The sequence below is a fragment of the Liolophura sinensis genome, chromosome 7 (assembly GCF_032854445.1).
Source record: "Liolophura sinensis isolate JHLJ2023 chromosome 7, CUHK_Ljap_v2, whole genome shotgun sequence".
In the NCBI taxonomy this organism is placed as follows: Eukaryota; Metazoa; Mollusca; class Polyplacophora; order Chitonida; family Chitonidae; genus Liolophura; species Liolophura sinensis.
In genome coordinates, this window is record NC_088301.1 from 45599325 (window position 1) to 45626688 (window position 27364).

The following is a 27364-nucleotide window of genomic DNA, read 5'->3' on the forward strand; positions in this document are numbered from 1 at the left end:
CTGTAATGTGCCTCCTTGTTGCAGGGCGGATTTCCACCGCTCTTTTATCTGGTGCTTCTTCACTGAGACCCCTTACCGAAGGCAAGTAAGCTGGCCCGCCCGAGCCTTTACACTGATACAGGTCAACCAGCTGAACGCCAAACGCAGTTACAACTTCCTCTTCCTAAAGCATTAGGTGTGACTCGACCCAGGATTGTCCCTGGATCTACCACTTCCGAAGAGGAAGCTCTACCAACTGTACTATCGGGGCCGGTCAGTTAATTAGTAATTCGATCCTATACATATGACTCTTCCTGCACACAGAATAGAGAGACGTATACATTTCAAACTTTTTATATATACACAAATGTACACGGGGTTACATAGCATCATAAATGTGGAAGAGCACAGAAAATCAGGGAACAAACTTTTAGCAAGCATGGAAAGGAATATGACAGACTTCAAGCGTGGCATTCCTTGTGTATAGCGAAACTGTGCCGTGCCAGGTCGTATTCACGGGCAACATATCACTTAGTCATTCTTGATTTGTGTTGATTTGGCACAGAATCAGTGCCCTAGAAGCAACAACCAGAACACACACACAAAAAAAAAAAAAATGACGCTAACCAAGGTGTCGGTGATTATAAATCTGTAAAGCGTTTTCTCAAGACAAGGACAACCCAACTACCATGGTTTTAAAATATAAAATCTTATACCGTACACTATTAAATATTTGCTGCACACTGCACACGCTACATAAAGAATCTGCTGTTGGCTTATAATGCAATTTTGATCAACGTGCGTCATATAGTTAAGCTTGAAAACTCCTATTTATAAAATAACGGAACGGTAAGGAAGTCTCCGTCGTAGTGGTCCACGCCTTTCATAAGACAGCAGTGGGTTGGTGCTTAGCTTCATGACGTAGAGCCCACGGGCGACTTCAAGGGAAGTTCAGCAACTAGAAGGGAAACATGCATTTTTTGTTAGTAAATCATAGTCAGAATTGAACTTTACGGCCGTATTACACCGATGTTAAATTATTATTAACAGTTTTATTGCAGTGATGAAGATAACGTTATTTAAAGTATAGATAGGTATTTTAATAGGATTTTTGGCTTTCTAATAACAATCTTAGAAAGATTCCACTAATAGGACGAAACTGATTGCCTACTATGGTTAAATGTTTCTCTTCGGAGTTCATACTTTGCTCCATCCAATGCGCAAGATGTATAATATCCCCAGTTTTAAAATTATATGAACAATTACAATAAGTTTTGTTGTAAAATATAACACAGTTTTCTAGAGTAAAATAGGGTAAGCACCAGCTGTACCATTTTAGGAACAATAGTGCAAATTTAAACATTGTAAGACGTCCATATGTCATCCATGCTGTGTATGTAATGCTACACTATTTGTTCTGCAAATGAATCTTGCTAGTCCCAATCCACAATGGACACTTATGCGGGCAGTTTCATCGACATAATACAGATAAATGTAACTTGAGCCTACATATTATACCTTCATCTTGACGCCCTTTCTTCCTCCGCCTCGTTATGCAGATTATACCGACCACAGCTCCAATGAACACAACGCCTAGAGTGATGGCAATAGCCAATCCATATAAAATGGAAGAGTCATCTGGAAAATAAAAGTACAGCTGAAAAACCCGATAACAGCACATATTTTGATTGAGCATACAGAAGACAACTCCATTACGCTGGTTTCCAGTAATAAGAAGGAGTAATGTTTTTTTTTAATTTTTTTTAGCGGAGACGAGAATTGTCTGTAAGTGAACTGCGATAGTATAATCAAGCGTTTCTCTTGTCACCTAATTCCACTGAGGCAATGGAAGGGCGAGGAATGCCCATTACTACTGTTTATCATGAACAGTTAAAATAAAGTTCTAACTGCCGTGTTCAGTCAACAGGCTGAACTTTCTGCAACAGTCGGCCTCATGTTAATAGTGAAACCCTGCTGTTTGTGTTTTTGTTCGTCGTGTATCAGCTACACTCCAGCCGACCACCGACAATTATACAGAATAATTTAACGCTCAATCCAGATAACAAGGTAGCTTCATTTTTTCCTACTCTAGATAATGACTGTAATGCACTGATTAAGTCATTATATGTTAGTATTTTGTTTACCTCCTGGTTGAGGTGACAGTGGTAACGTGATCACAATCTTCCCTTGTGTTGTTCGCTCGCCCACGCCATCCGTAACGACGCACACGTAATACCCAGTGTAGGACATGACGTCTTCGTCAGCCACGTGCTGCGTGTTCAACGTCAGCGTACTGGTGTTACGCGTGGACGTCACCTTGAAGACTTTGCGTGGATCGCTGTTCGTGGTTTTCAACTTGCCGATATGCTGGTCTGTTTTCAACCAGGTGAAGGTGGCATCTAATTTTTTGTCCAGAGTAACGGAAACCTGGATTGACACAGTCTCGCCTCTTGTCGCTGACACCTCCCGAGTGTGAGCCACAATCTGTAATGGTTCTGTGGGAAAATCCGGATCAGATTCATGCCCATTGGTAGTTATCTTTGAAAAACAATATTCCTTTACCTTTATAAAAAGCCATATCCAGAAATTGTTTAGCAATCCACCGCAAATAAATATTCATATCCGTTATGCCAGCTTATAATGTAGAAATTAAGGCTTATGTTAAAATAATGTGGTGAATAAGTGAAATGAAATTTTAAGCACAGTACTACATAGATCAAATAAGAGAATTGGTGGTAAACCAGAAAACAGACAAAACTGAGTTCCGGTGGATGCATCTAGAAATGGATTGCCGCGTTTCACATTTTCAGATAATTTTGATTTCACATTAGGTGTTGGAATTTTAAGTGCAGAAAGAAATTTCACTCAAGCCGTTGGTTACATTCCGAGACTTAACGATGGAGGCCCAGTAGGCAATAAGGCTTTTTGACTTACCCACTATATCCAGCACAGCTTCGGCAAAACTATAGCCCCTGTGGTTTGACACATTGCACTGAATAGTTTGAAAGTCCTTTTCTTTCGTTACATTTTTAATTGTCAGTATGGTGTTGTTCTCTCTAAAGGTATGCCTTTTATCACCTGGGAAAAGACATATTTAATCTGAAGAATAGATACTAAACAGCACATTTTAAGCCTTTGGGATAAAGGTACCAACAAACACTTAACTCATCATGATGTTAAAAGGGAAATCATTTTCTTTTTTTAGAAATTGAAATTGAGTATCTTTCAGGTCTGTAACAAAATTCGTGAACCTTTCTTCCTATCTTAAAGACTATCAGTTTATTATTAGCACTGCTTAATGAAGATTACACTAAGTGCAAGAACTAAATGCTATACAACATAAAGGCGTTTGGTATTAAAATATAACTGGCTTACATACCTAACAAACGCCTCCCGTTTTTGAACCAGCGCGGCTTTCGTGGCAACGGTTCGCCAGCCGCTGATCTAGAAACACAGGTGAAGTTTGCCTGGTCACCACGATACACCGTTGTGGACTTTAACCCTTTCGTCCAAATTGGAGGAGCTATGTATATGACATTAAGTTTGTTTAAATTACATTTTCCGTGAAATACACATGTTTAAATTGTGACATGTAAATTAAAATATGCACATAATCATTCATGGGCTGTATAGTGTTCATATTCATCTTAGCTTTCTGTTATTCAGGTATAGTTTCTGTGGACGCCGTAGTCTGAAGCTTCATATAAAAGACATCTTTAATCACTTCTGGACGGTTTTATCCAATTTATTCAAATTTATGTTAAAAAGCATAGATCAAAGAATATATAGTGATTTGGCTAACTGCAATTTCCAGATCCGAAATTCATATACCACCTGCCAATCCAAAAGGTTATTTCAAATTAATAACGCGCAAGACACAATTAAGATGAAACCTTGACTGGTACACACTTACAGGTTATGTCCACAAAGAACCTTGCATATGTTGCAATACTGGTTGAACAAAAATACCATCCCTGGTCACTCTCTGTTACATTTGTAATTAAAAGTTGTCTCCCGTTGTTTTCAAATTCCCAGCGCAAGGTGGCGTCGTCAGTTATGTTCTGCCTGTGCCATTTTAGTTCTTGTGCTGCCCTTCACAAAGGACAATGTGAATAGATAAAGATGAATACCAAAAGACATGAAGAACCAATAATTTGAAGAGTCTTACAGTTATAGTAAGGGCTCATTGTCAGCATAGCATGCTTCAACGTTTTGCATTCCAACTAAAGATAGAATTACTATTTATTGAAAAAGACATAAAACGGCGTAGAAATGCCAATTTAACAAAATACCAAGCTGTGAAAATCGATGGGAAGCCTCGTAATTTTGCACTATCACAAACAATTATTCCAAGATATCAAATTTCTGTTTTAATTTGTAATAGTCTATGTGTACTCACTCTCCTTTAAGCAGACACTCCAGCCGCACAGTTTGTCCGATAAAAGCTGTGAGAGGCGGAGGTGTCTTGTATACTAAACGGGTGTCAACCTGAGCAGATTTACTGGAATCCTTCACTGTTGATTGAGGAGAAAAGAAAAGGCTCATTGAAGTTACAAGTCCGTCAACCGCAAGATTATAAGGATGTTTATATCTATTGGCTTATTCGGTTTACTCATTTCTGCAAACATTCGGCATGGCCTGGACAGGAAAATCAGCACACGGCTAAAGCAGTCTTTACTCTCTAACATCGACAAAACAACAAGGCAGGTAAATTAGTGTAAATTAGGTGATGGGCATTGCCACGCAAGTGCTGTGGTGCTGTTGTAATATCAAGTAGCAGGTAATCTACGTTGGATGCTTCCGCTAATTTTTGAAGAGCTTTGTCATGGTTTCATGTAGCATATATAACATTCGTTTCTGTTCAGCAAAGAAGCCTGCATTAATAGTACAACAGATTTTCCATTCACCCAATAAGCCATCAATAAGAATTTAACCCACCTGTTACCCTTATAACGGTTAGCGTTATAACCTTGACCTTGATGCTGACATCCAGTAGTTCGTTGGTCTTCACACAGGTGAAATTTGATCCGGTGTCTGACTGCATGACTGGCAGTATATTTAACGCACCTGGAACAGAAAAGTACCTCTATATATAGAATAAATATTGGCCCTGATTCAGGGGCAGCGGAACCATATCCAAAGTGAGGATGGGAGTCTCAAATAAGACGACGGTAAATATGTTCACCGTGATTAAAAACTTTGTTAATCCCTAGAAGAATGATATCAAATCTAAGTAAAACAGAAATCGTCAAATGCTGCTTACGATCTGACTTCTCAACTCTCCGAAATATTGACCATGAGGTTTGGCAAAGGAATCTTTGAAATAAGTAGCTGAACCTTGCAGAACATATGGAAATATCCTCACCAGTAGGGCTTTGGAAAATTCGTGTGTTATTGGTCATCGAAGATTTGTATAACCATGATGTTTTTGTAGCTGGTAGACTGTCAACGTGCTCGCTACATTCTAACCGGAGGAATCCACCTTCTCTAATGACCAGTTTGTGGCGTCGAACCGATCGCAAAGCAGTTATTCCTGGAGGGGTATAAAAACATATATCCATGTACACGCACTTAAAGGGTTGCAATGTATAAAATCAGTCAAAAGGGAAGACTTACTCCGGAAAAGTCACTAATATGATACCAAGAAAATGATATATTTTCAGACGATGTTTAGACTTCACTGTCACTATATAGGGCCTACGAGCATGCAAGGCAAAATCTGAAAAGGAAACTGCAAACGGTTTATTCATTGTGAGAGACTATGTATAGTTTATAGTTAACTTAGATTGGCATATATAAATTAACAAAATTTAAAAAAAAAAAGAACAGCAAAACGTACTGGGCGCCTGGAAATGAACCTTATCGGAGAGAGCTCTACCATTGGCATTGTGAGCAACACACTGGTAACTTCCGTCCAGCCGATCGTCCTCCGGCATAAGCAGGAGCCCACCAGGTACGACAAGATGTGGGCAGGACAAAGGCCCACCATTCTTCAACCAGGTGTAACTGAAATATTGAACATGCATGGCGTACAGTGTCCCCAGCGGCTCGTATGACGTTTTACGTCGTTATATTTGTTGTAACACTCGCGTGGCGCGGTTGTTTACTCTTGGTTGTGCCTGGTTTTTTGAACACAGAAAGTTGAACTGTCATACAAATATCTGTTTTTTTTTTCACTGCTTAAAACTTAACACTTAAAACATTATCAAGGATTTAGTCTGCCCAGAGTAAAGTAGGGTAGTTTTCCCACTACACTGGATCCAGCTGAGTAGAATATGATCCTTACATGTACCTTGGGAAGTTAGGCATCTGTAGTGCATCAAAGGGCAATGAAATTTTAATGTGGCTTTATGTACGAACACACGAAAATTTTTCCAGAGGTGCCAATATACTAACATGCAAGGCAAAATCTGAAATGGAAACCGGAAACAATTTATTCAGTGTGAAAGACTATGTATGCAAGCATACATAAATAAACACTGTCAACTCGTCTGAGCAAACAGAACAAGAAAACTTACTGTACGCCTGGAAATGAACATTATAGGTATGGGTAATATGCCCCTCCCAACCTCCACCAAATGAAAAGGTACTGGAATAGTAGTTACTAAATGGGATCACCTTTTAATTTAGCAAATGTTAAAACACCGAGAGTACAGTTTGGTTCAGGTGATGTGTCGTAACCAATCAGTGTCCAAGAAGTGTGGAGCTCAGTATTGGTTGAGTGCTAAATTTCGGATGTGAAGATCCAAGTTCAAATCCTGGTCCTGGCCTACATGAGTATAATTCCTTAAATTCTTTAAAGAATGAAGAAAATAACTGTTGGGTAAATGTCCTTTTATAAATGACCCACGGTGGCCATAATCCCCCAGGTGTATAATTTTGGTTCGGACAGCCATGGTGATAGCAACATCCTTTACCATTCCTCTGCAGACTCATGCCCGAAGACTGTTGCCTGTACTAGGCTACAACCATGGAAATAGCATGATTAAAATACATTTACTCATAGTTTAAAGACCGTTGAGAATGTCACTAACATAATAAGAAAATGGGTCATCACGTTTTAATCGGTATGTTTTTAGATTTCTTGGCAAATGAGCAAGAAGCAGTGCGTTGAAGGTGTCGTCTACAGGTACATCACAGCAACATTGATGGCAGCACTGACAAACACTGTATTCTGAAATATTCAAGGTGTCCACATTATCCGAGAGTCCATATTATCCCACTTTAACCTATGTTTGTATGAAAGGCATATTTTTAATGCCAAACATAATGAGCACAACATTATTTGAATGGCTGCAATGTGCAGTGGCTTTGGAAAGCATTGAAATGTGTTTGTTGATTGCTTGTCATAGGTCGGCAGTACACGTGCATAGTGGGAAGCTCTTGCGTTAGTACTATAGCAGTCTCCATCACACGTATACTAAACAGGGTCATCTTACAAGGTTTTACGTACATCGGGGAAGGTGCACCGTTAGCTCTACAAGTAACTTCCTGGAAACCGGCCATCACATGTGATCTTTCCAGGGTTTCGACAACGTCCAGAGACACCCGAGCCGTGAGGTTCGTCACAATTGGCGACTGTGGTGCTTAAGAAAGAGAAACGATACATTAGTAATAGGTTGACCTTCGCTGATCATACACTTAAAAAGAAGTGGCTTTGTCATTATCATTTTAAGGTCATCACCTGAAATTAGTTCTGTCTCAAAGCATTTGGAATCGAATCCTAAAAAAAAAAGAAAGTGGTTTAAAGACAAGGGAAATTCAACAAGTTTTGCCGTACGACGTAGGCCTACTCATGAAAAGTTCACTTATATATGTTATTATAAGAAACAGTTACAGTTGCGTAATATGTCTTATGGACAGTATCTTACTATCACACCAGAAATGAGGAAAAGGTAATATAGTGGCATAATTGTGTGTTTATTTAGCATACAAAGATTCTTGACGCAGGAGGAAGTGTCATAATTTCCTGCTGATCGCATATGCCTATAACAGAATACTAAGTCAGTTTATCCTTACCAGATACCCCTGTGTTTCCTGGAGGAAGAGGCTGAGGTCCGTGGAGCTGTCTAATTTCCCGAGGAACGCTTTCACTCAATCCACAAGAGCTCCTTCGTATTTTACCTGATTCGGAAAATGATGATATTTAATAGTTTAATCATATAGGCTATTCAAAATCAAAAAATTCTAAAGTTAAGAGTCGTTTCGACAGAAATTATTTGGAGGGAATTCTGGCTACTGAATCTTGATCAGTAACTGTCTGTTCGACTTAGCCACTGTCGCTTAGGTTTGCTTGGTTTCCTTTATAAAAATGTACGCTGTCCTCTAATACCATTTGCCAAGAAGTAGCTTCTCTTTCATAATTAACATTTGCTGTATATTTATTGCCACAATTAAAGAGTGTGTCACACCATGCTACTCACCACGTCCGACAAGGAATACATGCTGAGGTGTAGGGTTCAGAAAGACATCCTGTAAAACGGGATGATCGTTGTAAAGTAATCGGAAGATACACCCTTCAAATCCTGCACCAGGAACCGTTCTGGCTGAGAAGTAAGTACAACAGCAGTAGAGTGAAAATAAGTCTGTAATTTTATTTTTGGGCACCTTTCATTGCGCACCTTTTAGTTTCTGGTTAAAACACGATGAGCAGTAAGATTATTAATAACTTATGATCTGTGCAACATAAGGGATGAACAAAGATAAACTTCTTACCTACTCTAGCAATATACAAGCGCTTCGGAGTGTCCAGAACGGTGTCCACTCCAGTTGGTGTTCTGGTCAGATTAAACACGTCGGTAACAGTGTCTACCTGTGTAAAAAGACTGCATTAGTATAAACAACTTAATATAGCGGTAACAGTACATATCTGATATTTATCTTTAACCTACATGCCTCGTTAGGAGAATCGGTTGGTTAATCATTTTAATTTAGTTACTCCGACTACTTCCTAATCCATTCCTCGCAGAATTACACCTTATTATCAGTTTAAAAGTATAAAAACGATTATATGATTATATACTAGTTGTTACTGCAGTGTTCTTGGGAAAGCGTGGCTCTTTATCTCTGACAATTAACCCAGCGTACTCTGACTGCATATAGAGTCATACCTTAAGAACGATCTCCTCTTCACTTCTGTTGTAGGTTAGAACTAAATGATGGATTTTGCCGTCGTTCACCTTGCCCGCACTACTGTGGATGGTATCCTCCCCATGACCAACGTCAATGTATATCAATACACGGCCTGCATAGATTAAAATGCCAGTCAAAGCTTATCGATAGGCTAATGATTGTGCCAAGAAATAATTATTTCTCAGGCTACAACAACTGCTTTGATAATTTACCCAGAACGTTCACTTTTGATGCCGATTGAGAAGAGCTGTGCCCCTAATTGACAGTTTTATCTCAAGTTCCCCATATGGCTGGCGTATTATGCATGTGAAGGAGTTTGCTACATGTCATTACGGATACCGGGAATTTAAATGGAATATAAGGAAAATATACCTGCGTGTAAATGTTGTATCTTGTCAAAACCTTATTTAGAGTAACAGAATCGTAATTTATTCTAAAGAAAAGATGGAGCAATGAAAATCTGCACCATACCGTCAGTGCCAAGCTCTATGGAGATGAAGTCTGGAAACCCAGGATGAGCGTTAGTGATGTGTGTTAACACTCCTAGGTTCCTCGTTGTTTTAAAACCAAATTTTAATGTTCGGAAGATTCGTTCCTCTTCGCTGAGACGTTTGTCCAAACGATACATGATTCCCCCGTCTGCCTTTATATGGGCGCCGAGATCTGATAACACATAATAAAGACAAACACTGTTTTACGTTGATCTGAAAGGTTACTATTCAGTGAAGTGTTTGCATACGATATTTGTCTTTGTTTAAATGTAATGCTGTTTAATTTCAAATAGATTCTACCACATCATAGATAACATTTTATATTGAATGTTCCCTTGCAATTAATGCCTTACCTAACCCACAGTAGCATCCAGTGAAAGCCGTGGCAGAGCAATCGCACATGTAAGTTGCAAAATAGTCCTGACATCGCCCACCATTCATGCACGGATTCGACACGTGGTCACATTTTCCTTGACATCCTATGATTAGAACCACATCTACGATTGTATTATAGTAAAAGTGACATAATTTACATTTTATTTTACCTTCAGTGTACGGTCATTTCAGATCACAAGTAACATAATGTTAACTCAAACGGGAAAGGGCTTACAAAGGCACCAATATAGAATCACTGCAAAATGTCAAGACTAATTGCAAGACTTTATCAAATTTTAATACAATTTCTTTAAGTCAAAAATTTAGCTATATGTTGCCAGACACTCGCACTCCTGAAGCTATGTGAAAAGTAGGACGTAATAACATTAACAGTGCATTGTTCTTTGACTGATGGAAGTGAAAACTAAGCTACAAGCAACGACGGGCGTTTTTGGAAAAACTACAGTATTTATGGCTTGGCGGTATTTGCTCCCGTGGACTTGCAGCATCCTACTCAGTTTTAGATTGAAAAGGTCATAATCCAAAATAGGCCACTGAGTGAAGATAGCATTTACACTAATTGTGTACTTTTATCAGGATGTCTGCGTGGATCCAATTATCCGAGAGTACAGTAATTTAGTCTTGCGACTGCCTCTACGAGCCCACCTCTTTAATTGTGCACTAAACATTGGTAATTAGTGGTCTTACTACATCATAACAAAGGAAATCATGAAATGTTAACTCAATTGCAATATCGCGGTGTTGCAGTTGACCTTCTATTTTATCACCTGTAGGAAACGCACAGGTAAATCAACACATTCTATTATTAACAAAGATCCTCATTCTCCTCGCTTTCAAAATAAAATAGAAGTTTCGCACAGACATGGCGCTGAAAAACTGTCTAAACAACATGGTAGAATACAAATCGCTGGTTCAAAGCCTCATAAATCCAACAGGAAGCTTTAATGACCTTCACAATTGACATATGCTATACACATTGATCTGTTGTCTCATGTACTCTAATTTCCGATTATTATCAGTCATAATTCTGAAAATATCGCCCGGTGCTATTAATTGCTCTATACTTTCCCATATTGTTTTTCACCTTGTCGTCTGCTAACTACTGTCGCATGTAAGTAGACGCGTGTGCCCGATCTCGAATCAAAAGATGTAAATAAAACTTTATAAAACCCAGCCCTTTACAATGTCAAATTATCGTATATGAATAGCAAGTAAAATGCGGTAAAACTTCAAATAAAAATATTTTACCTGGTTGTACACCAGTGGAAACTTTTGGACGTTTGCTGGCACCAATTAGATCCACATATCGACCGTTCAACTGAAGCTCTCTCATACAACCAAGGAAACCATTCACACCCTTTAAGGAATTGCCTAACAAAGTACAAAAGTAAATTGTATGCCTGGTACGTTTTATAGCAAGGCACTTCAAACAAAATGGTTTGGAGAAATAAAATTAGTAATAGCATTATGCATTCAACCTCTATCTGTGCCTAAAATGCATACAACAATTATTTCACGGATTGGAGAATTGAAACTACAGAACTTTAATCCACTATGGACACACAAAAGCTTACCACAGCTGAGAAACTGTTGAACATTTAATAGAACTGATAGGCGCTCTACTAGGTAGTTTAATTTCATTTTATTCATTTGGTGATTAGCGTTTCAGTGTCTTACTCAGGAATATTTCATTTTGATGGGGATAGAAAGTCCCAGGGTCCGGATTAAACCATCAGCATCAGGGAAGTAGCTGATCAACTTTGCCTTAAATGACCTTCAGATATTCACTTGATGACAAGAAGCTTGGTGCATGTCCCTGTTTAACATGTGAACATGCGTACGCCATGCCTTTTAAGAATTACATTAAACTCTATGGCAAAACTTACAACAGAGAGGATTCACCTCTTGTTTGTGACCATTTTTAATATTTAATTGGACCTGATGCAGATATCTTGAACCTGCGAAGATAATGGACACACGGTATTTTGGAAAATTTCCAATGCGAGGCTGGAATTGAAAATCTGTGACATGCAGAGTGATTCAGAAACAGGCATCTTATCTCCACGGTCAAGGGAATGGTATCATAGATACAGATGAATCTGTGGTGATATAGAGTTAGAAGTCCAGCTGTAGTTAATACAAGCTTTACCAACGACAATTGGTTCCTTTGTCCGGAAATCGTATTTTGGAGTCCATGCTTCAGTTCTCCATATGCGTCCAGTTTCTCCATCCACGATGACTGTGGCCTCGATGACGTTAAACTCAAAATAAACGCTGTGCCACCTGTTGTCATTTAGTCGAAAAGTGACGTCTTTCTTAAAAATTATTCTCTTCTTGTTTAAAATGAAGTCAACCACCAACGAGAAAGAACCTGTGACAAGAATGTTAATAATTAATTAAAGGTTATGTCTGTGCTGAAAGAGGAGGTGAAAATAATAAAGATGGACCGCACTGCTGTGGCGGGAATGTTATAACGACAGCTTTGTAAGAGGTCCGGGATCTAGTCAGCGTCAGATTATAAGAATAATTCATTATATGAAGACTTTATCAATATGAACAATCTTACGTGGTATTTCTCTGGTATAATTACGTGGTATTTCTCTGGTATAAATGCTTGTTAAAAGTGACGTCAACGTAGCATTTTAAGTAATTGTATATCAGTAACGTCTAAAAAATTAATATTTGGTGCTGCCGACAGTGAAGTATTACACAGAAGACACTAGACATGACACCACAACTAGTCAAATTATATTGACAACGGGCCAACCAGTCCTGTTTCCTTGCTCTAAACTCTCAGTGATGAGCCCCAAGCAAAGCAGCAACAAGTACCATATTTTTGGTATGACCCAAGATGACATTGGGAGGTGTGCAAATTAGTACTATTTTAACCATTTAAATGAATAGCTGGAATAAAATACTAACGGATGACAACTGACAAGAGGCATGATTTTACCGGTTATGTATTGCCATTCTCCAACTATCACACTGACGTCGCATTTCGTGTTTTACTCTCCATGATGTGGTTTTTGGTTTGTATTATAAACTATTTATAAGAAGTACTGATCGCCCCTATGCGTTATGATGACTCTGGTATCATGTCAAGTGTTTTCGGCATGCAGTTTAAGTGCAATGGTTGCTGCAAGGAGACATCTTTCTGAAATGATTGAAATAGTCGCCATACTTAAACTTCAATATGAAGCAAGTCAGCCAGCAAGCAATCCAAAAATAATACATGAAGAAGGGAAAACCTGCAAAACACAGCAACGTGTTATTTCCAAATCACGTTTCAAAGCTTAAAGTAAATTTTGATCGTTTTATACAGAACAAACAATTACCTGACAATCTGATTGCCAAAGCGTTGACGATGGCGCCATCTTTTGGATCTGTCAAACCTTGGGCATGTATTAAATAAGCTCGCCTAATCCCTGTTCTAAACTGGAACGAAAGGTCGAGAGGCGTTTCCGTGAATGTCAGAGGTAGTTTGGTGCTGGCACCTAACTTGTTAAACGTCACTGTGTTGTCCAGTACAGCTGAAAGTGAGTAGACATGATAAAAGGAACACAGTGCCATTAATATGAAGCCAACAAATATTATGATATTTCAAGGTAATATGCAATTTGCGAGCAGCCAAATTATATCATCGTTCGGTCTAATTCTGTGCAAAAGTCACATATTGGCCATAACGTGGGCGTTATGCTGCTACAAACAAATATTTCGGGGGTATTACAGAGCAATTCTTGTTGCATGTTGAGTTACAAATATTAATTGGTTTCTGCTATGCATACAGGGAAACTTCAAGAACCAGTAGTTTGAAGAACGTTTTATAAAACTTACTGTCACCTTGGCAAACTACTGGGCCAACACGAAATCTTCCTTCTTTGTCATCATCAATAGTTCCTGTGTCGCCAAAACGAACCTGTGTGACAGGGAGGTGGGACTTCTCAGACAAGTATCCGCTATCCGAGGCTGGCACCGATGAACCAGCATCACAGTTGCAAGACTGTTTGTCCAAACAACCCTTGGTCTCACTGGCGCATTCGCAACTATTTGTGTCTGGTTTTGCTCCACCCCAGTACGTGTGGGACTGATTATTACGCCCTACCCACCATCCAAAACTGAGAGATTCATGAGGGCCATCTGAGAGCGTAAACCGAAGTTAAACATTTAGCCGTGTTAATCTTTATATATCACTACTTTCAAATTAAAAAATTTAAGAATTTTTAAGGCTGACATATTTTCAAGTTGAAAAAATGAATTACCTCCGTTTGACAGCAGTTTCGAATTTGTGCAGTTGTACTCGATGAACTGCCGACAACTTGCTGAACGATTGATAAGAGCATAAAGTGCGTATGAGTCAGATTCGTATATGATATCCTTTACGAAGGACCCCGGGGCTTGAAATCCATCCACCACGGTGTCATTCAACGGAATCGTCCGAATAATGGTTTGCGCCGGACGATTTGGATATTCTGAAAAGCACGCGAAAAAAAAAAAGAAAAAAAAAAACAGATAAGCATCTATGCTTCTTTAGTTATATTCTAATAAAGTGATACAATGGGGCGTACAAAAACCGCTGGGATTTAGGACGTATGCATAAAGTATTCATTACAGCCATAACAAATGTTTGGACACCTACAATATTCTCTAGCAGCATCATATTTAGCGTAACCATGCTATTAACATAACCGACCTTTGTGACAAATAACAGGCTGTGGTCTGATTGGTCCTGACCCGTCAACATCAAGGACAGTAGGCATGAACCTGGTACCGGATGGAATGTCCACAAGGTCGCAAGACTGTCGGTATAACGCTGGAATGGGGACAGATGAAGTCACTATGTCTGTCGAATACGGTGGTAACAAAATAAATTTAGTTTATATGATTTCCGCTGATGTTTCTTTTTAAATACAGCATAGTCTGGTTTAATGGAAGTACGATACCTATCTGGGAAATGCAAATGCAAACTAGAGCATGATTTAATGTCTGACGTGTAACTTACGTGTATGGCAAATGGCACCGGTATACCCTGTATCAGAACAGTTACAGGCAAATCCGCTCCTCGTCTGATGGCATTGTCCTCCATGAGAGCAGCTTTCTTCAGCACATCTGTGCCCAAAAGGGTGAAATTGTTAATTGTTAATGCAATATTTCAATGTTCAAATGCGTTTTCTATTATTATTCATGTTTTATTTATTTATTAAGGTCGATAGAGTACAGCTACCGGATTAAAGAATGGTTGGGTAAATCTTACAACTTCAAGGAATGGAGTAATATTTTACGTGCGTAAAAATCGTGACCTGAACAAGAACATGAGATATTGTGAATTTTGTCAAGGTCTAATGGTATGTGTCGTGACAATTTTATAGGATAACTGCACTGCGGCCTAATAGCAAAGGTGAGATTCGGGATGCTTTATAGCAGCACAGAGAAAGCCTCGACTATAGCATGTTGTCAAATTTAACTTTGCCCATATGTTCAAAGTAACTTGTTCCTATAGGCAATTTTTGTTGTTATGTGTTGGAATTGGGTAATTTACATGCCGTCTATCTGTGCCTATTTGGTGGCATTTAAAACTTTACAATTTCTCAAATGTGAAACTGTTTTCCGTAAATGATTTGAACAGCAATTGTTATGGAATGGATGGTCGTGTTGTAGACACTTACGTATTTGGAAGATCACATCTGCCAACAGTCGCCATTGTGATGTCCTGTGGATTAAGTCGAGACAGATCCATGTCTTTACCATCAATGAGAACATCTTTCATACAACCTTTGAAACCCATCGAGTTAGGAATTCCACCTATAATAAAACAGTAGTAATATTTTCGAAGATAACGAATACTTTTAACATCTTTGCTTGACAACATTAAGTTTCCAGGTGAGATATCCAGCCACAATGATATCGCAGGGATGTGAGAAGACTACTATACTATAACTACAACTATTCTGGTTTTGTACAAAATCACTATAAAAGTATTCCCTCTCAGAGAATCAACTTGGAAAGGAGTCGTGGTAGGTGTTATAACCGTAGTCGAGAATTGATTTAGATCCTTCAACAATTATTGACTTTAACAGGTATAAGAAAATTATACTTTTACGGAGAGTGACTAAATTTAGGCGATATCTTCCGATTTTGCTGTATAAATACCTAAATAGAACATCCGCGTCTCGCTGTTTACTAAGCTCTTTATCTTTTCGTCTACGATTGCCCACTTGTCCAGGGTCATAGTAAGCCCCGTTGAGTTGTTCAGTTCAAATGAAAATCTGTGCCATTGTCCGTCAGCTGGTCTTATGATGAGCCCTTTGAGTCCAAAAACGTGGAAGAATCATTTACAATTGTTTATGAACAGTTAGCTTTGGTAGGGTTTCAAGGAAGACTCTATCTTAGTCCAACATTCTACAAAGTATCGGCAATATCTAAAAGCCCATTTCGTGCTGATTCTAAACATGGTTTTCATTATTTGCTCTATCTATTTTTATAGCAATACAATTCAAGTGAAGACTGAGGTTCTGGCCACGGGATCACGAGAGATCTTAGACTTAAATCAAAATTTCAAATCACTTTAAAATTGTTATTTCTTACGTAACAAGGTCAAAGTATTTCTTGACGTTGTGAATTCTGAGTAAATTATTGTACTACAAATTGGAGCAAAAATAAGGGAGAAGAGCATACCAAGGATAATGATTGAAATTTTGACATAAGTCTAAGGTTCGTGACCCTGGGGTCTGTTGTGGATTTTCGAATCATACGTATCAGCTAAAGAACAGTCACGTCGCCTATTCCTTACAGTTGTTAAACATTGCTCTGATTGCTATATTTTACATTCAACATCAGTACACATGTAGTACTACGTTTACATCTCTGTTTGATGTGAAACTAGCAGTTATAGAATGTTTAAAGACATAAAAGAATCGGCGACGTCACTCGCTTCAGTGTGTCCTTTATGTCCCAAAAAATCTAATGGAGAACCTGAAACAAAACTTAAAAAAAAAAACAGACAAAAACATATCTGGAATACCCGTCCATCAATATGGCATATGTTACACGTGGAAAAGTTCGTCACCATAATTTGCCAAATGATATACTGGCAGTCATGGTATAAGACAAAAAATCTTGAGTATGGGGAATCTCCGTGGCCGATTTATTTAGCACGCCACCATGGCGCAATGACCGAGAAGCCTCACACGAATGCGGTTGTGCGTGGGAAGGCCGGTCACCAACCTGTGAATGGTCGTGGGTTTCCCCCGGTCTTTGCCCGGTTTCTTTCCACCATAACGCTGGCCGTTGTCGTGTGAGTGAAATATTAGAGAACGGCGTAAAACACCAATAAATAAATAAATAAATAAATAAATAAATAAATAAATAAATAAATAAATACAGTCAAGGAATAGCTATAAACTACAATTAAATTACAATGAACAAAATTAAATCAAGAGGCAAAGCCTTCATGACCCCACCAAAGTTCACTGATAATACAAGAGAGCCATTAGAAGATTAAAGCATGAATGTAGTATTAATCAAGGTTTTCGGAATTGAGGAATTGGAGACAAGTAGAAATGTTCATCAATAACAGAACATGAACCAGACAACAGCCTTACCTGTGTATAATTCATAAAGAATTTGCACAACGGATTCGCCATCCATATATATCGCCAGTAAGTGCATGTTATCTTCTAAATCAACCTGGAGGTAAAAAACATGTGTACTTTAAACACCCCACTTTAAAACTGAAGCACAGTTTGAAGGCCAAGGACGATTTTAAGATAGGATCGCCGTCAGTATTCTACAGTATTCTGACTGTAATGTAAATTTTGGAGCATCAGACCAGCTAGAGACAATGTATTAGCAAGAAATGTTGGGAAAGTGTACTACTTAAATGCGATATACTTTTATGCTTAGGTGGTTCTTGTTCTCAAAACATGTTCCCGTAAAAACAGTTATTTCTGACATGGACCACACTTGTAAGGTTTACATCTTGTGTATCTTCGCTAACCTAAATAAACAGCTTAACATACGTTGGAAGTCAAACAGAAACATACTGTAATATTCACTCCATGTCCCATGTCCACAAACAGCAGAGTAGCATTGATGTCGTACGTCCTTAGGTCAAATGCGGCGCTGTACACAGAATTATCCCCTTTTGTCTCAGAAGGAATTCTCAGGTAAGAGTTATCCCCATGGTACGTCACATGTTTAATTGGGATCTGAATTATGAAATAGGATACTTCAACATAGTACATTAGATAACAAAATTACATGTCGTAGTTTGCAAAGCTTCTTTTAAGTTGGCAATTCCGGATATTTTTGACTTGTTCTGACTTTACAGCAGCCAGTATGGATATTAATATTTAACGCAACTTACTTTACATCCGCTTTGAACGTTTCCATGAAAGTCTGCTGGTGGCTCTTGACCTTGAATGCCATCAAACAACGCTACGCCATTCAACAATACGCCCTGGAGACATCCAATGAAATTCGGCTCTAGAGCGTTGGGGTTAGATGTACCTGGGTCTGCGCCGCCAATATAAATCTATACTCGGAAAAATAAACGGAAAATTACACATATATAGGCATTTAGAATCGGCTCGGAAAGTTTCCAAATAATAATCATATTTTACGCTGTTATGATAATAGATTCCAGTAGTAATTTCTAGCTTACCTTGAATGGTAATAATACTAAAAATATACCTGCTCTGAGGCCAATATTTGAAAAAAAATGTGTGGAAGTAATTCCATACCATACTCCCTAGCTCCAGGTATTGTAAGTTTTGGATGATCTTAGTGTTCGAGTCAAGCTGAAGACGGACACTGGCACCATCGTAGGTGATTTCCACGCCATGCCACTCACGCTCTACGTCCAGCGGCAGAGACGCCATTTCCATTAAGACATTATCTAAATGAAGTATAAGAACGCTAATATTTTTACAGAAAACAACAAGAAACAATGTAGTGGTACTTAATACTAGCAAATTGTAAACTTCATTATCAGATCTCGATTGTAATTAGTGGTTTTAGAGAAGAAATAAAACCTTATACATTCACTGGTAATTCTTTGCAAATAGTGACGAAAGATAAAGGGATTCGGCAACTGTAAAATTCCACAATGTTTGTCGATAGCCTTAAACAACTAACCATTTATTTGGTACCAACGAAGACGATATTCCTTTACTTTCACCTGGAACGACTTGTCCTCGTTTTGCAGAATTGTGCCATGTCCATTGTGAGAGAGGAAGCGAAAACCTAGGTGGAACCGCTTTGTAGTTGTCGTTGAAGTATTATAAGAAGCATAGGCCTCGCCGTCAAATTGTAACACACCTCCAACTGTTTGTGCTTCTGGAAAAACGGATTTATCAACGAGGTTAAGAAATGTTTTTGTTTGAAAAAAAGAAGAAAGCTCCACACAGCTGTAAATATACAGGTAGCTTGCTGAGGTGTAAGCTTTTGACTAATATGCAAATAGCTGTTTTGTGACATTTCTTATTTATCTCTTGCATCATGTAAGCCACGTAAGTTCCTAAAAATCTGTGATGTCGGTAAGGCTCACATCATCCTGGTTACTATCTGTACATTTTAACACGGATATGCAATGTAGATGACAATTAAACTTTCAGATTATGAACACCGTAGTGGTTGAACATTTTAACGTCAACTTCATAGAGTGTAGGATGTCTTCGTCAGAGAGCAAAACAATTCAACATCGTCTGAATATGTAAACACGAGATCGTGTCTGGGCTCAGGTTTAGCAAACACTGCTTCAGTTATACCAGACGTTGTGATAGCTAGGGCAGGCTATTCGGCTAAAGATAATTATAGCAATTCCCCGACTCGCTCTTCCTACACACCTCTGATATGCCTGCACCAGTCTAATGTGCTAGGAGAAACGATAAAGCTTATCTAAACCTTTCAAATACAATACGCATGAAAGTTCAAACTATCCATCTGATCAACGATATATCAACTTCAGACGAATGACAGGTTTGGTCTCAAATAGAAGTGTATACATCTAGAATGTTGCATAAACAGCAGAGAAACAAACACTTGTCAAAATAAAACTAATAAACACATCAAACTGTTACTATGTGTAAAGAACGTACCTGTCACATGAAATATCCAAAGTGTACAGCAATAGATCGTAACATACTGAAAAAAATGCCTTGGGGAAACATCCATTGTGGTGGTATTCCAGTCCACAGAGAAATTTGTTCACGTCCGTTGAATTTCAGAAGACTTTACTGAATTTCCAGAAGCCAGGTTTTCTGAATTATTCTGAATTGTCGTCTCGTATGAACAAAAAATTAACTTTTACAAGTGGAAGCTGACCTTTCAATCTGTCGAACTTGAGCGTGACTACCTGGAAGGCTGCAACTCACGGCGTGATGCATAGCCTAGTAACGTATAAACAAATGAGGAGGGGTCGACTAAGCTTAATGATTTACCTTTCGGTGAGTTAAAGCATTTTTTACGTGGTGGTTGATGGAGGTATATTCCGGAATGCGTGTAACCTGACCACATTGTCAGAGGTAACCAGTGGAGACGACGAGTGATCGCCAGGCCAGATCTGACTTCAGAAAAAGCAACATTTTCTCACGAAGTTTCCCCCGTGAATTGTCCTCCCACAGCCCTGGTGAAACGGCGTGGCTGTCTTTCCAAGCTCTGTCGATAACCTGTTATTAACGTTAGAAACTTACAACAGTTTCTGACACTCACTTGAGGATAACGTTGTCTTCACAGAAGGATCCGAAAAGATCACTCATGAATGTTGGCGTCAAACAAACATTTGTATACCAGCTGTCAACCAGAATGGATATTACAGATCTATAATTCCAAGGCATGTTCTTAAAACGAGGTTTAATACAAGCCACGTAAAAAGAGACAAAGACAATGCTACAAGGCAAGGTGTGCACGCCATATGCAATAATCTTTGTTATACGGCGTGCACCTTTGTTATATAAAAGGACAATTTACAATTTTTTGGAATCCATTAAAGTTGCATAGTGGCAAAGTTGCATAGTGGCATAGCTGCATAGTGGCATAATGCCTTACTTTGAGAAAGGATCGGTGTTTTAAAAACAATCCCTCCTGAGCGTAGGTCACAATACGTTAATTACTAATAATACACGAAGGAAATGCTTGGGCTCTTTTCCTCTGAGCGTGTAGTGTCTCACAATAACTAAACATTTGCGGGTAACCGTCTTTTTCTTCATTGGAAGAATCTGTCGGGCTTCACAAATGGGTCAACAAGCAACAGAGAGGCAATCCTGTCTCTGCTGTGATATATGTATGTTTTACCTACACTGCTTGACGTGCTGAAAGGAAACAAGGAAACACTGCACATCTCGGGGAATCTCTGCGAAAGACGTGGTGATTTTGCCCAAGATAGGAAATATAAGAAAACGATTGATTCATGGTACGCTTCCGGCTATGTGCGCCCAATATTACTAGTATTAAACATCACGATGCTGTGATATTTGCAGATGAAAATTGATTGATTGACATTTATCAATCCGTTGTGTCCGTTTGTCGTGTTTAATAAGTAGGACTACAGTAGTTTGATATTTTATCAAAATGTTGGCTATCAACGATAACGTATAACTGTGTTTATTCAGGTTGTGGTTTGTGAATCTCTACGTCGAAACAGTCATTCGTATACCAGCCTTCAACTATACAATATGGACGTTCGAGGTCAATAAGCCCAAGGTCAATTCCCAAAACGGCGTTTAACGCAAACTGCCAAAGAGCAAAGAAGTATATGTACATACCATATGCAGGGCCCTACTATGGCAGGCGATCCGTCAAATAAAACCCTTAGTCTTACCGATGTCAAAATGAATCGTACAAATTGATGAGTGAATTGGAGGAGGCATTCGATGTCCCTGAACTTATTCAAAACACAAACAGAAGCTAGGTAATGCCATATGCTTCAACAAAATATGGAATATGAGAGCTGAGTTCATAAAGAACATCACTGAGAAGTAGAAATATGTATGTATGTATTTATGTATGTATGATTAGATTATAGGTCGTATTATAGCACGTGGAGTCATTGGATGTATATATATAGTCCTCGATAATGAACGATTCATATGAGAAAGTAGCGACCTCTAGCTTTCGTTGTTATCATATATACAACAAAGCAAACCACAACATTGACAATGTGATAGCTTGCAAATGAACACAGCTAACAGGTCAAATCCGGTGTCTTACTAATTTATTTCAATCATGGTTTAATTCTAACAGAGTCGCGCCGAATTATCTCCCTTGAGGTAACTTTCCCGTTTCAATGGTACGTTGCTAAAAGTAAGCTGTGGTTAGATGGCGCATCACCTAATTACTCAAAATGCTGTGTTGTCACAAATTTGTTATTGTTAGCAAACAATAACATGAAAACAAAGCCTTCGCTGACAGGTTAGCAACCATATGTGACCCTGATGTGTGTAAGGTATCATAGCGAGTTGCTGCTCAGAGCAAAGAACTGATGAGTCAATAACATTATACACCCAATTATGACCATTCATTTCTGAGCAAACAGCGTGAAGACTTGTCAGTTGTTCCTTCACACAGTCTGACATGCCTCCACCTTCGCTCCATGTTATACAATATCAATGCGAAAATGGAGTCATGTAGGACTGTCACCCACCCATAAACCTGACAGGCGTCATATGGCTGAAAAATTCGTGAGTATGTTATGTGAAAACTTTGTGATCGCACTTGAAAACGTTCATGTCAATACACACTGCCGTTTCACTGGGTACAAAGTAAACGCCACGCATTCGCCCTTCGCCAATGCGTCATCATAGTTCCTTGTAATTAAAATTAGTGGTAATGGAATGTAAAATTGTTGAAAACAGCTTCTTTACAGAGTTGGCTTATTTCGAGATTCGATGCGATCGACAGTGGTGTGGCTTTTGTCCAGAAATACATGAACGTGAACGGGAAATGTACATGTATGAATCTGATACATAGCGGAGTCCCAGTCGAATAATGCTTTAAGCTGTTTTTCTGCCTCTGGATATTATGGAAGAAGCATGTGTTCACATGTATTTACACTGTGCAACTGACTGACCGTTTAAGAGCATTTGTCTTCCACCTAATAGTATGTGAGCTGCATAGCTTACGTTCTGGAAACTTAGGTAGTGCTTAATTTATCCCGTGCACTCCTGGGCTGTCGTAAATGTACATGTACGATAATCGCACATATAGGACAACGGTCGTCGTACGCCACTTTGTGAAAAGGCAAATAATTGTAACAATCATACTAGATTGATAGCGTGGATCATGTCAGTTTTGCGGGTCTAAATGATCATTATTTCACTCTTACTGTATGTACAGCTATTAACCGTCAACTCATTACCAGAAGTCACGCTGATCATTTCCCACGGTTTCCCACATGCTATTCACAGTTATAGCAAGCAAGCAAGCACTCGCCAAAACAACAGTATGGATTGTCAGGAGAGATATCTTTATTTGAATGCTTTACATCTCCTTTCTCTTTCCTCTGTTACTGTGGGTATTTACTAACGTTCCATCAAAGAAACTCTTCATAGTCATGAAATAATTCTTCAATATAATTGGTCTCTTTTGACTTCTTAATTCTGCGGATGACTTAGCTTTAGGACTATGCGGATTACAGGTAAGTCATATCTATTGCGATATGCAGAATCCAGCGAAAGTGATAGTCTAGGATTGGAAATCCTCCAGGGCTGCGACATCATCGCCTGGAATTCGGTCGTATTTGTTGCCTGTAAAACAACATAATGGCATTAAGAAAAGTGTCAAGTCAAAAAATAAAATATATAAATAAATAAAACATGGTCAAATAACATTCTCTGTAGATAAGGACAGTTAAAAAAATTCAGTAACGGCATATAAATTTTAGTGAAAGAAATATTGCTGCCCGCAGAGGAAATGACGTAGTAAAGAGTAACCCATTGAACAGATGTCTTGTTGATTACTGTTAACAGCGTACTGATGAAGTTTTCGGTAATTCAACGGCTGCCGGTTTATATTATGATCAGGAGTAAAGCACTGTCCTTTTGGCAGTTTAAAATTGCAAACTGTTGGCATGGAATCCGTGCAAGGTGAAGTCACGGTGAACAGAGAGATTTGCATGTTATCAGATAGATCCATGATCGTGTTCACATGACAGAGCGAAATTTGCAAACATGCCAATCAAATAAACTCATGTTCATATGTCAGTCCTATAATTTTCAGGAAAATAATGTACATGACGATATAGAAAATTCACCTTAAGAAGCAAAATTTCACAATACATAAACCGTATTCAAAACTTTCCCATGTGTAACATATGTCATACTGCTGGAAAGTTAGTGGTTTCCAGCAGGTATACGAATGTCTGTTTCAATGCATAGATTGATCAGAGTAAGATTAAATGAGAAAGCACCAACGACAGCTTGTTGCCACCAAGACCTCAAGAACAATCAGAGAAGAAAAATGTGTCGAGTGAGATAACCTAATGTACATCGTTTATCACCATAAATGTTTGATTTATCTATTTATTCTTTTGATTGGTGTTTTACGCCGTCCTCAAGAATATTTCACTTATACGATGGCGGCGAGTATTATGGTGGGAGGAAACCGTACAGGGAATGTGTGAAACACAAGACATCCGCAGGTTGCTGCCAGAGTGGATAGGAAGTCAGCATGAGCTGGACTTTAACTCACAGGGATCGCAATGGGTTGTTGAGCCACGCTGGCACACAAATCGCTATTCCACAAAGGCCACTGTTAAATGTTTGACGCTGCTCTTATTAAAACATATTTTTATCCTTTTTATCTAGTTGTTAATAAGAGACGATTGGGTTCGAGAGCAAATGGCTTGTGTATATCGGTTTGAAGCAATATCATGACCATAAAAGCAGTCAGTCAAATTAACTTCATCCATAATAAAGTGTAGTGAACTGCTCAGCTGACGTAAACAACGCGACAAATCTCTTCCATCAGGCATACCTTCGTCACATTTTGTCACTATTCAACTAATTTCAAAAGAATAGCAGTATGAACACAAGCTGTGAAAAGAACAAAGCAAGATCTTTCAGCTGATGCATGCGTAACGTTTCTCAGGCTATATTCTTCTAATTACTCAATCACGATCTGCTCCTATGTTAAACATCTATAATGTCTTACCTGCATGCTCTTTCAGAACGCATGTGCCGTACCCAGGAGCCCTCTTCACTTCCTGTACATCATAGCATTCAGGATGGGGGTGACCCATGGCTACATCAGCAGCAGCTGTGGCGAAAGCCGTCATTCATGAATGTTACATGTCTTACGGATTACTTGTCTGACATATCGTTTAAAAATTATTTTCAGCGCTTTATTTAAATGAATATTGTAAATGTATATAAAAACAACAACATAACTTTAAAGTATGCAGGAAACAGATTAGGCGCGCTTACGTATCTGTAAATGCACAGACAAAAATCAACAAGGAGATGAATTTCTTTTGTACTTTGAAATGAATACGGTTCTTCTCAATAAGATATACGGACAAGTTTGGATGGAAGAAAATTCATATCGTACCCCAGAAGAAGCAGTCGTTATCCTTGTTGCAAGGCACGTCTCTGTGACACTCCTGGTTGTAGCACAGGGCTCTTCCATCGTGGTTGTTGCAGTCTTCCGAAATCACGCATTCACCCTCAGCCTGAAATGCAAGCGATCAGTTCATAAATCAATGTGTAAATAAAGTACATGTACCATCAATCATATAAGCCATTCATATCGGCATTTTAACCGCAAAAATTACTCTCTTAAGTTGCTGTCTGTCCGTCGCCATGTCTCGTAAAATTTTGGACATCCCATTTTTTAATAAAGGTCATTCACTTAACATGGGCCTGAGTAGGCCTTATCCAGTATGCCCCAGCTATTTCGAAGTTGTGTTTACTAAAATAGGTGGTAGTGTATCAGTTCACGTGGCGATCAGGGCTAATCATTTTGACAATCACAAAATAATATCCTTTCACACTTGTAGGAGAATCTGACACATATATGCATCAGGTGGAATATAACTAAGCAACATGATTTATTGATTCGTTTGGGTGGTTTCTAAAAACCCCGCCTTTCTTGTCCTTACTCCATTATAGTACTGGAGTCACGTGACATGATGTTTTTGGTAAGTAGGCTACTACTTGGGCTTAAGAGTGAAAGACTTACAGCATAGATGAGAGTAGCGACGACAGTGTAATCTGCAGTAAATGGTCAAACGTAACTAGTGAAATTGTCAACTGTAACCAGTAAATGGTCAAACGTAAGCAGTGAAATGGTCAAATGTAACCAGTAAATGGTCAAGTGTAACCAGTGAAGCACGAATTCTTACTAGTTTATTCTAGATAGGATCGTATTCTAGGTGTTCTTCTAAACGCTTATAAATAGTGACAATTTTCTCGCCTGCCTAGATTCATGGCAGAATTAAGTAAAACAGTGTGGTGATGTTGCCATTTATTAGCTGCCTTCAACTGTCACACTCTCCTCACCAGTCTGGTTTTACTCTCTATGCATGCTGTAGTGCTCTTTGTTATTTTCTTCTCGCAGTGCCAGTGTGATTTCCTCAGTGTATATTTCCAGTGTGTGTAGTAAATCTAACAAAAATTGAATTTTATTTCTTATAGTGAAACCGCTAGAATTTAATATATCGGCTTTACAAGAGAAAATCTTTTACCAAGCAGAGCCAGGGAAAGATTGTCCTAGTTTGCTTTATCGCTTTCCATTTGAGTGCACACTACCCCAGTTTACATATGTGGCGAAAAAGCCAAATGACAAATATACTTACCATAGATGTGGCCACGAGGCCAAAAAGGCAGATGGCTACCAGAACCTTCATCCTGTCGCTGTTGAGTGTAGTGAGCTTCTCTCGCGAATGTCTGGTGCATCGGTCCGTTGGGCTTTTTTGTCTGTAATTAATTACATATCTACTAATCACAGGCCATTACTGTGTCGGGTCAGGCCAACGAAATACCCGCTGTTGTCAAAGACACTACTGTCAATGAACGGTTAACATGTAATGAGTCATACTGTCAATTACATTGTCATGACCTTGGGGATACATCACTGAGTATAAAAGTCCCTAAAACTACACCTTGTATCGCAGATGAATACTAAATATTACACGTTTATTTTAAGTATATGCATTTATCAGATAATTTTCTATAACCTTTTTATACTGACATAGCTTTAAGTTTTACTATATTTTCCTTTTGTCATTTTATACTTATCGCTAGATCTTCTATGAGGTAAAACATAAGATACATGTATAAAAATTTTCGATTCCGTTTTAGATATCCCCCGCACAGGGTGTTTCATACTGAAACAACATTTATGAAAACACCAAAGTTTTGCTCCCTTATGATGCA

At 38.7% G+C, this 27364-nt stretch overlaps 2 protein-coding genes across 2 annotated transcripts; both read right to left on the minus strand.

Annotated features, from left to right (window-relative positions):
* Nucleotides 1-317: 317 nt before the first annotated feature.
* LOC135470954 (uncharacterized) lies at nucleotides 318-18874 on the minus strand. Its single transcript, XM_064750003.1, has 25 exons — nucleotides 18737-18874; nucleotides 18038-18202; nucleotides 17597-17681; nucleotides 15678-15797; nucleotides 14998-15104; nucleotides 13833-13998; nucleotides 13334-13528; nucleotides 12148-12369; nucleotides 11247-11369; nucleotides 9583-9774; nucleotides 9090-9223; nucleotides 8695-8791; nucleotides 8403-8525; nucleotides 7999-8103; nucleotides 7433-7565; nucleotides 5819-5985; nucleotides 5345-5512; nucleotides 4918-5046; nucleotides 4379-4493; nucleotides 3893-4071; nucleotides 3359-3502; nucleotides 2914-3057; nucleotides 2124-2474; nucleotides 1498-1617; nucleotides 318-937 (listed from the first exon to the last, which is right to left on the minus strand). The coding sequence occupies exons 1-25, from the start codon at nucleotides 18872-18874 to the stop codon at nucleotides 894-896; spliced, it is 3666 nt and encodes a 1221-aa protein (XP_064606073.1). The 3' UTR covers nucleotides 318-893.
* Nucleotides 18875-23436: 4562 nt separating this feature from the next.
* LOC135471653 (uncharacterized) lies at nucleotides 23437-26860 on the minus strand. The gene is made up of 4 exons (XM_064750962.1): nucleotides 26785-26860; nucleotides 25539-25659; nucleotides 25143-25247; nucleotides 23437-23737 (listed from the first exon to the last, which is right to left on the minus strand). Exons 1-4 carry the CDS (start codon nucleotides 26833-26835, stop codon nucleotides 23676-23678), a joined length of 339 nt encoding a protein of 112 aa, XP_064607032.1. The 5' UTR covers nucleotides 26836-26860; the 3' UTR covers nucleotides 23437-23675.
* Nucleotides 26861-27364: the final 504 nt, after the last annotated feature.

What these genes read in the sequence shown, in the direction of transcription:
- LOC135470954 (XM_064750003.1), bottom strand. Translation starts at nt 18,874, where the DNA reads ATGGCGTCTCTGCCGCTGGACGTAGAGCGTGAGTGGCATGGCGTGGAA. An exon ending in TTTGGCAATCAGATTGTCAG is followed by an intron (nt 12,370 to 13,333) that starts GTAATTGTTTGT and finishes TTCTTGTCACAG; the next exon opens with GTTCTTTCTCGTTGGTGGTT. An exon ending in AACCGTTATAAGGGTAACAG is followed by an intron (nt 4,494 to 4,917) that starts GTGGGTTAAATT and finishes CTCAATCAACAG; the next exon opens with TGAAGGATTCCAGTAAATCT.
- LOC135471653 (XM_064750962.1), bottom strand. Translation starts at nt 26,835, where the DNA reads ATGAAGGTTCTGGTAGCCATCTGCCTTTTTGGCCTCGTGGCCACATCT. An exon ending in GCCTCGTGGCCACATCTATG is followed by an intron (nt 25,660 to 26,784) that starts GTAAGTATATTT and finishes CTTGCATTTCAG; the next exon opens with GCTGAGGGTGAATGCGTGAT. An exon ending in CGTTCTGAAAGAGCATGCAG is followed by an intron (nt 23,738 to 25,142) that starts GTAAGACATTAT and finishes GTTGTTTTACAG; the next exon opens with GCAACAAATACGACCGAATT.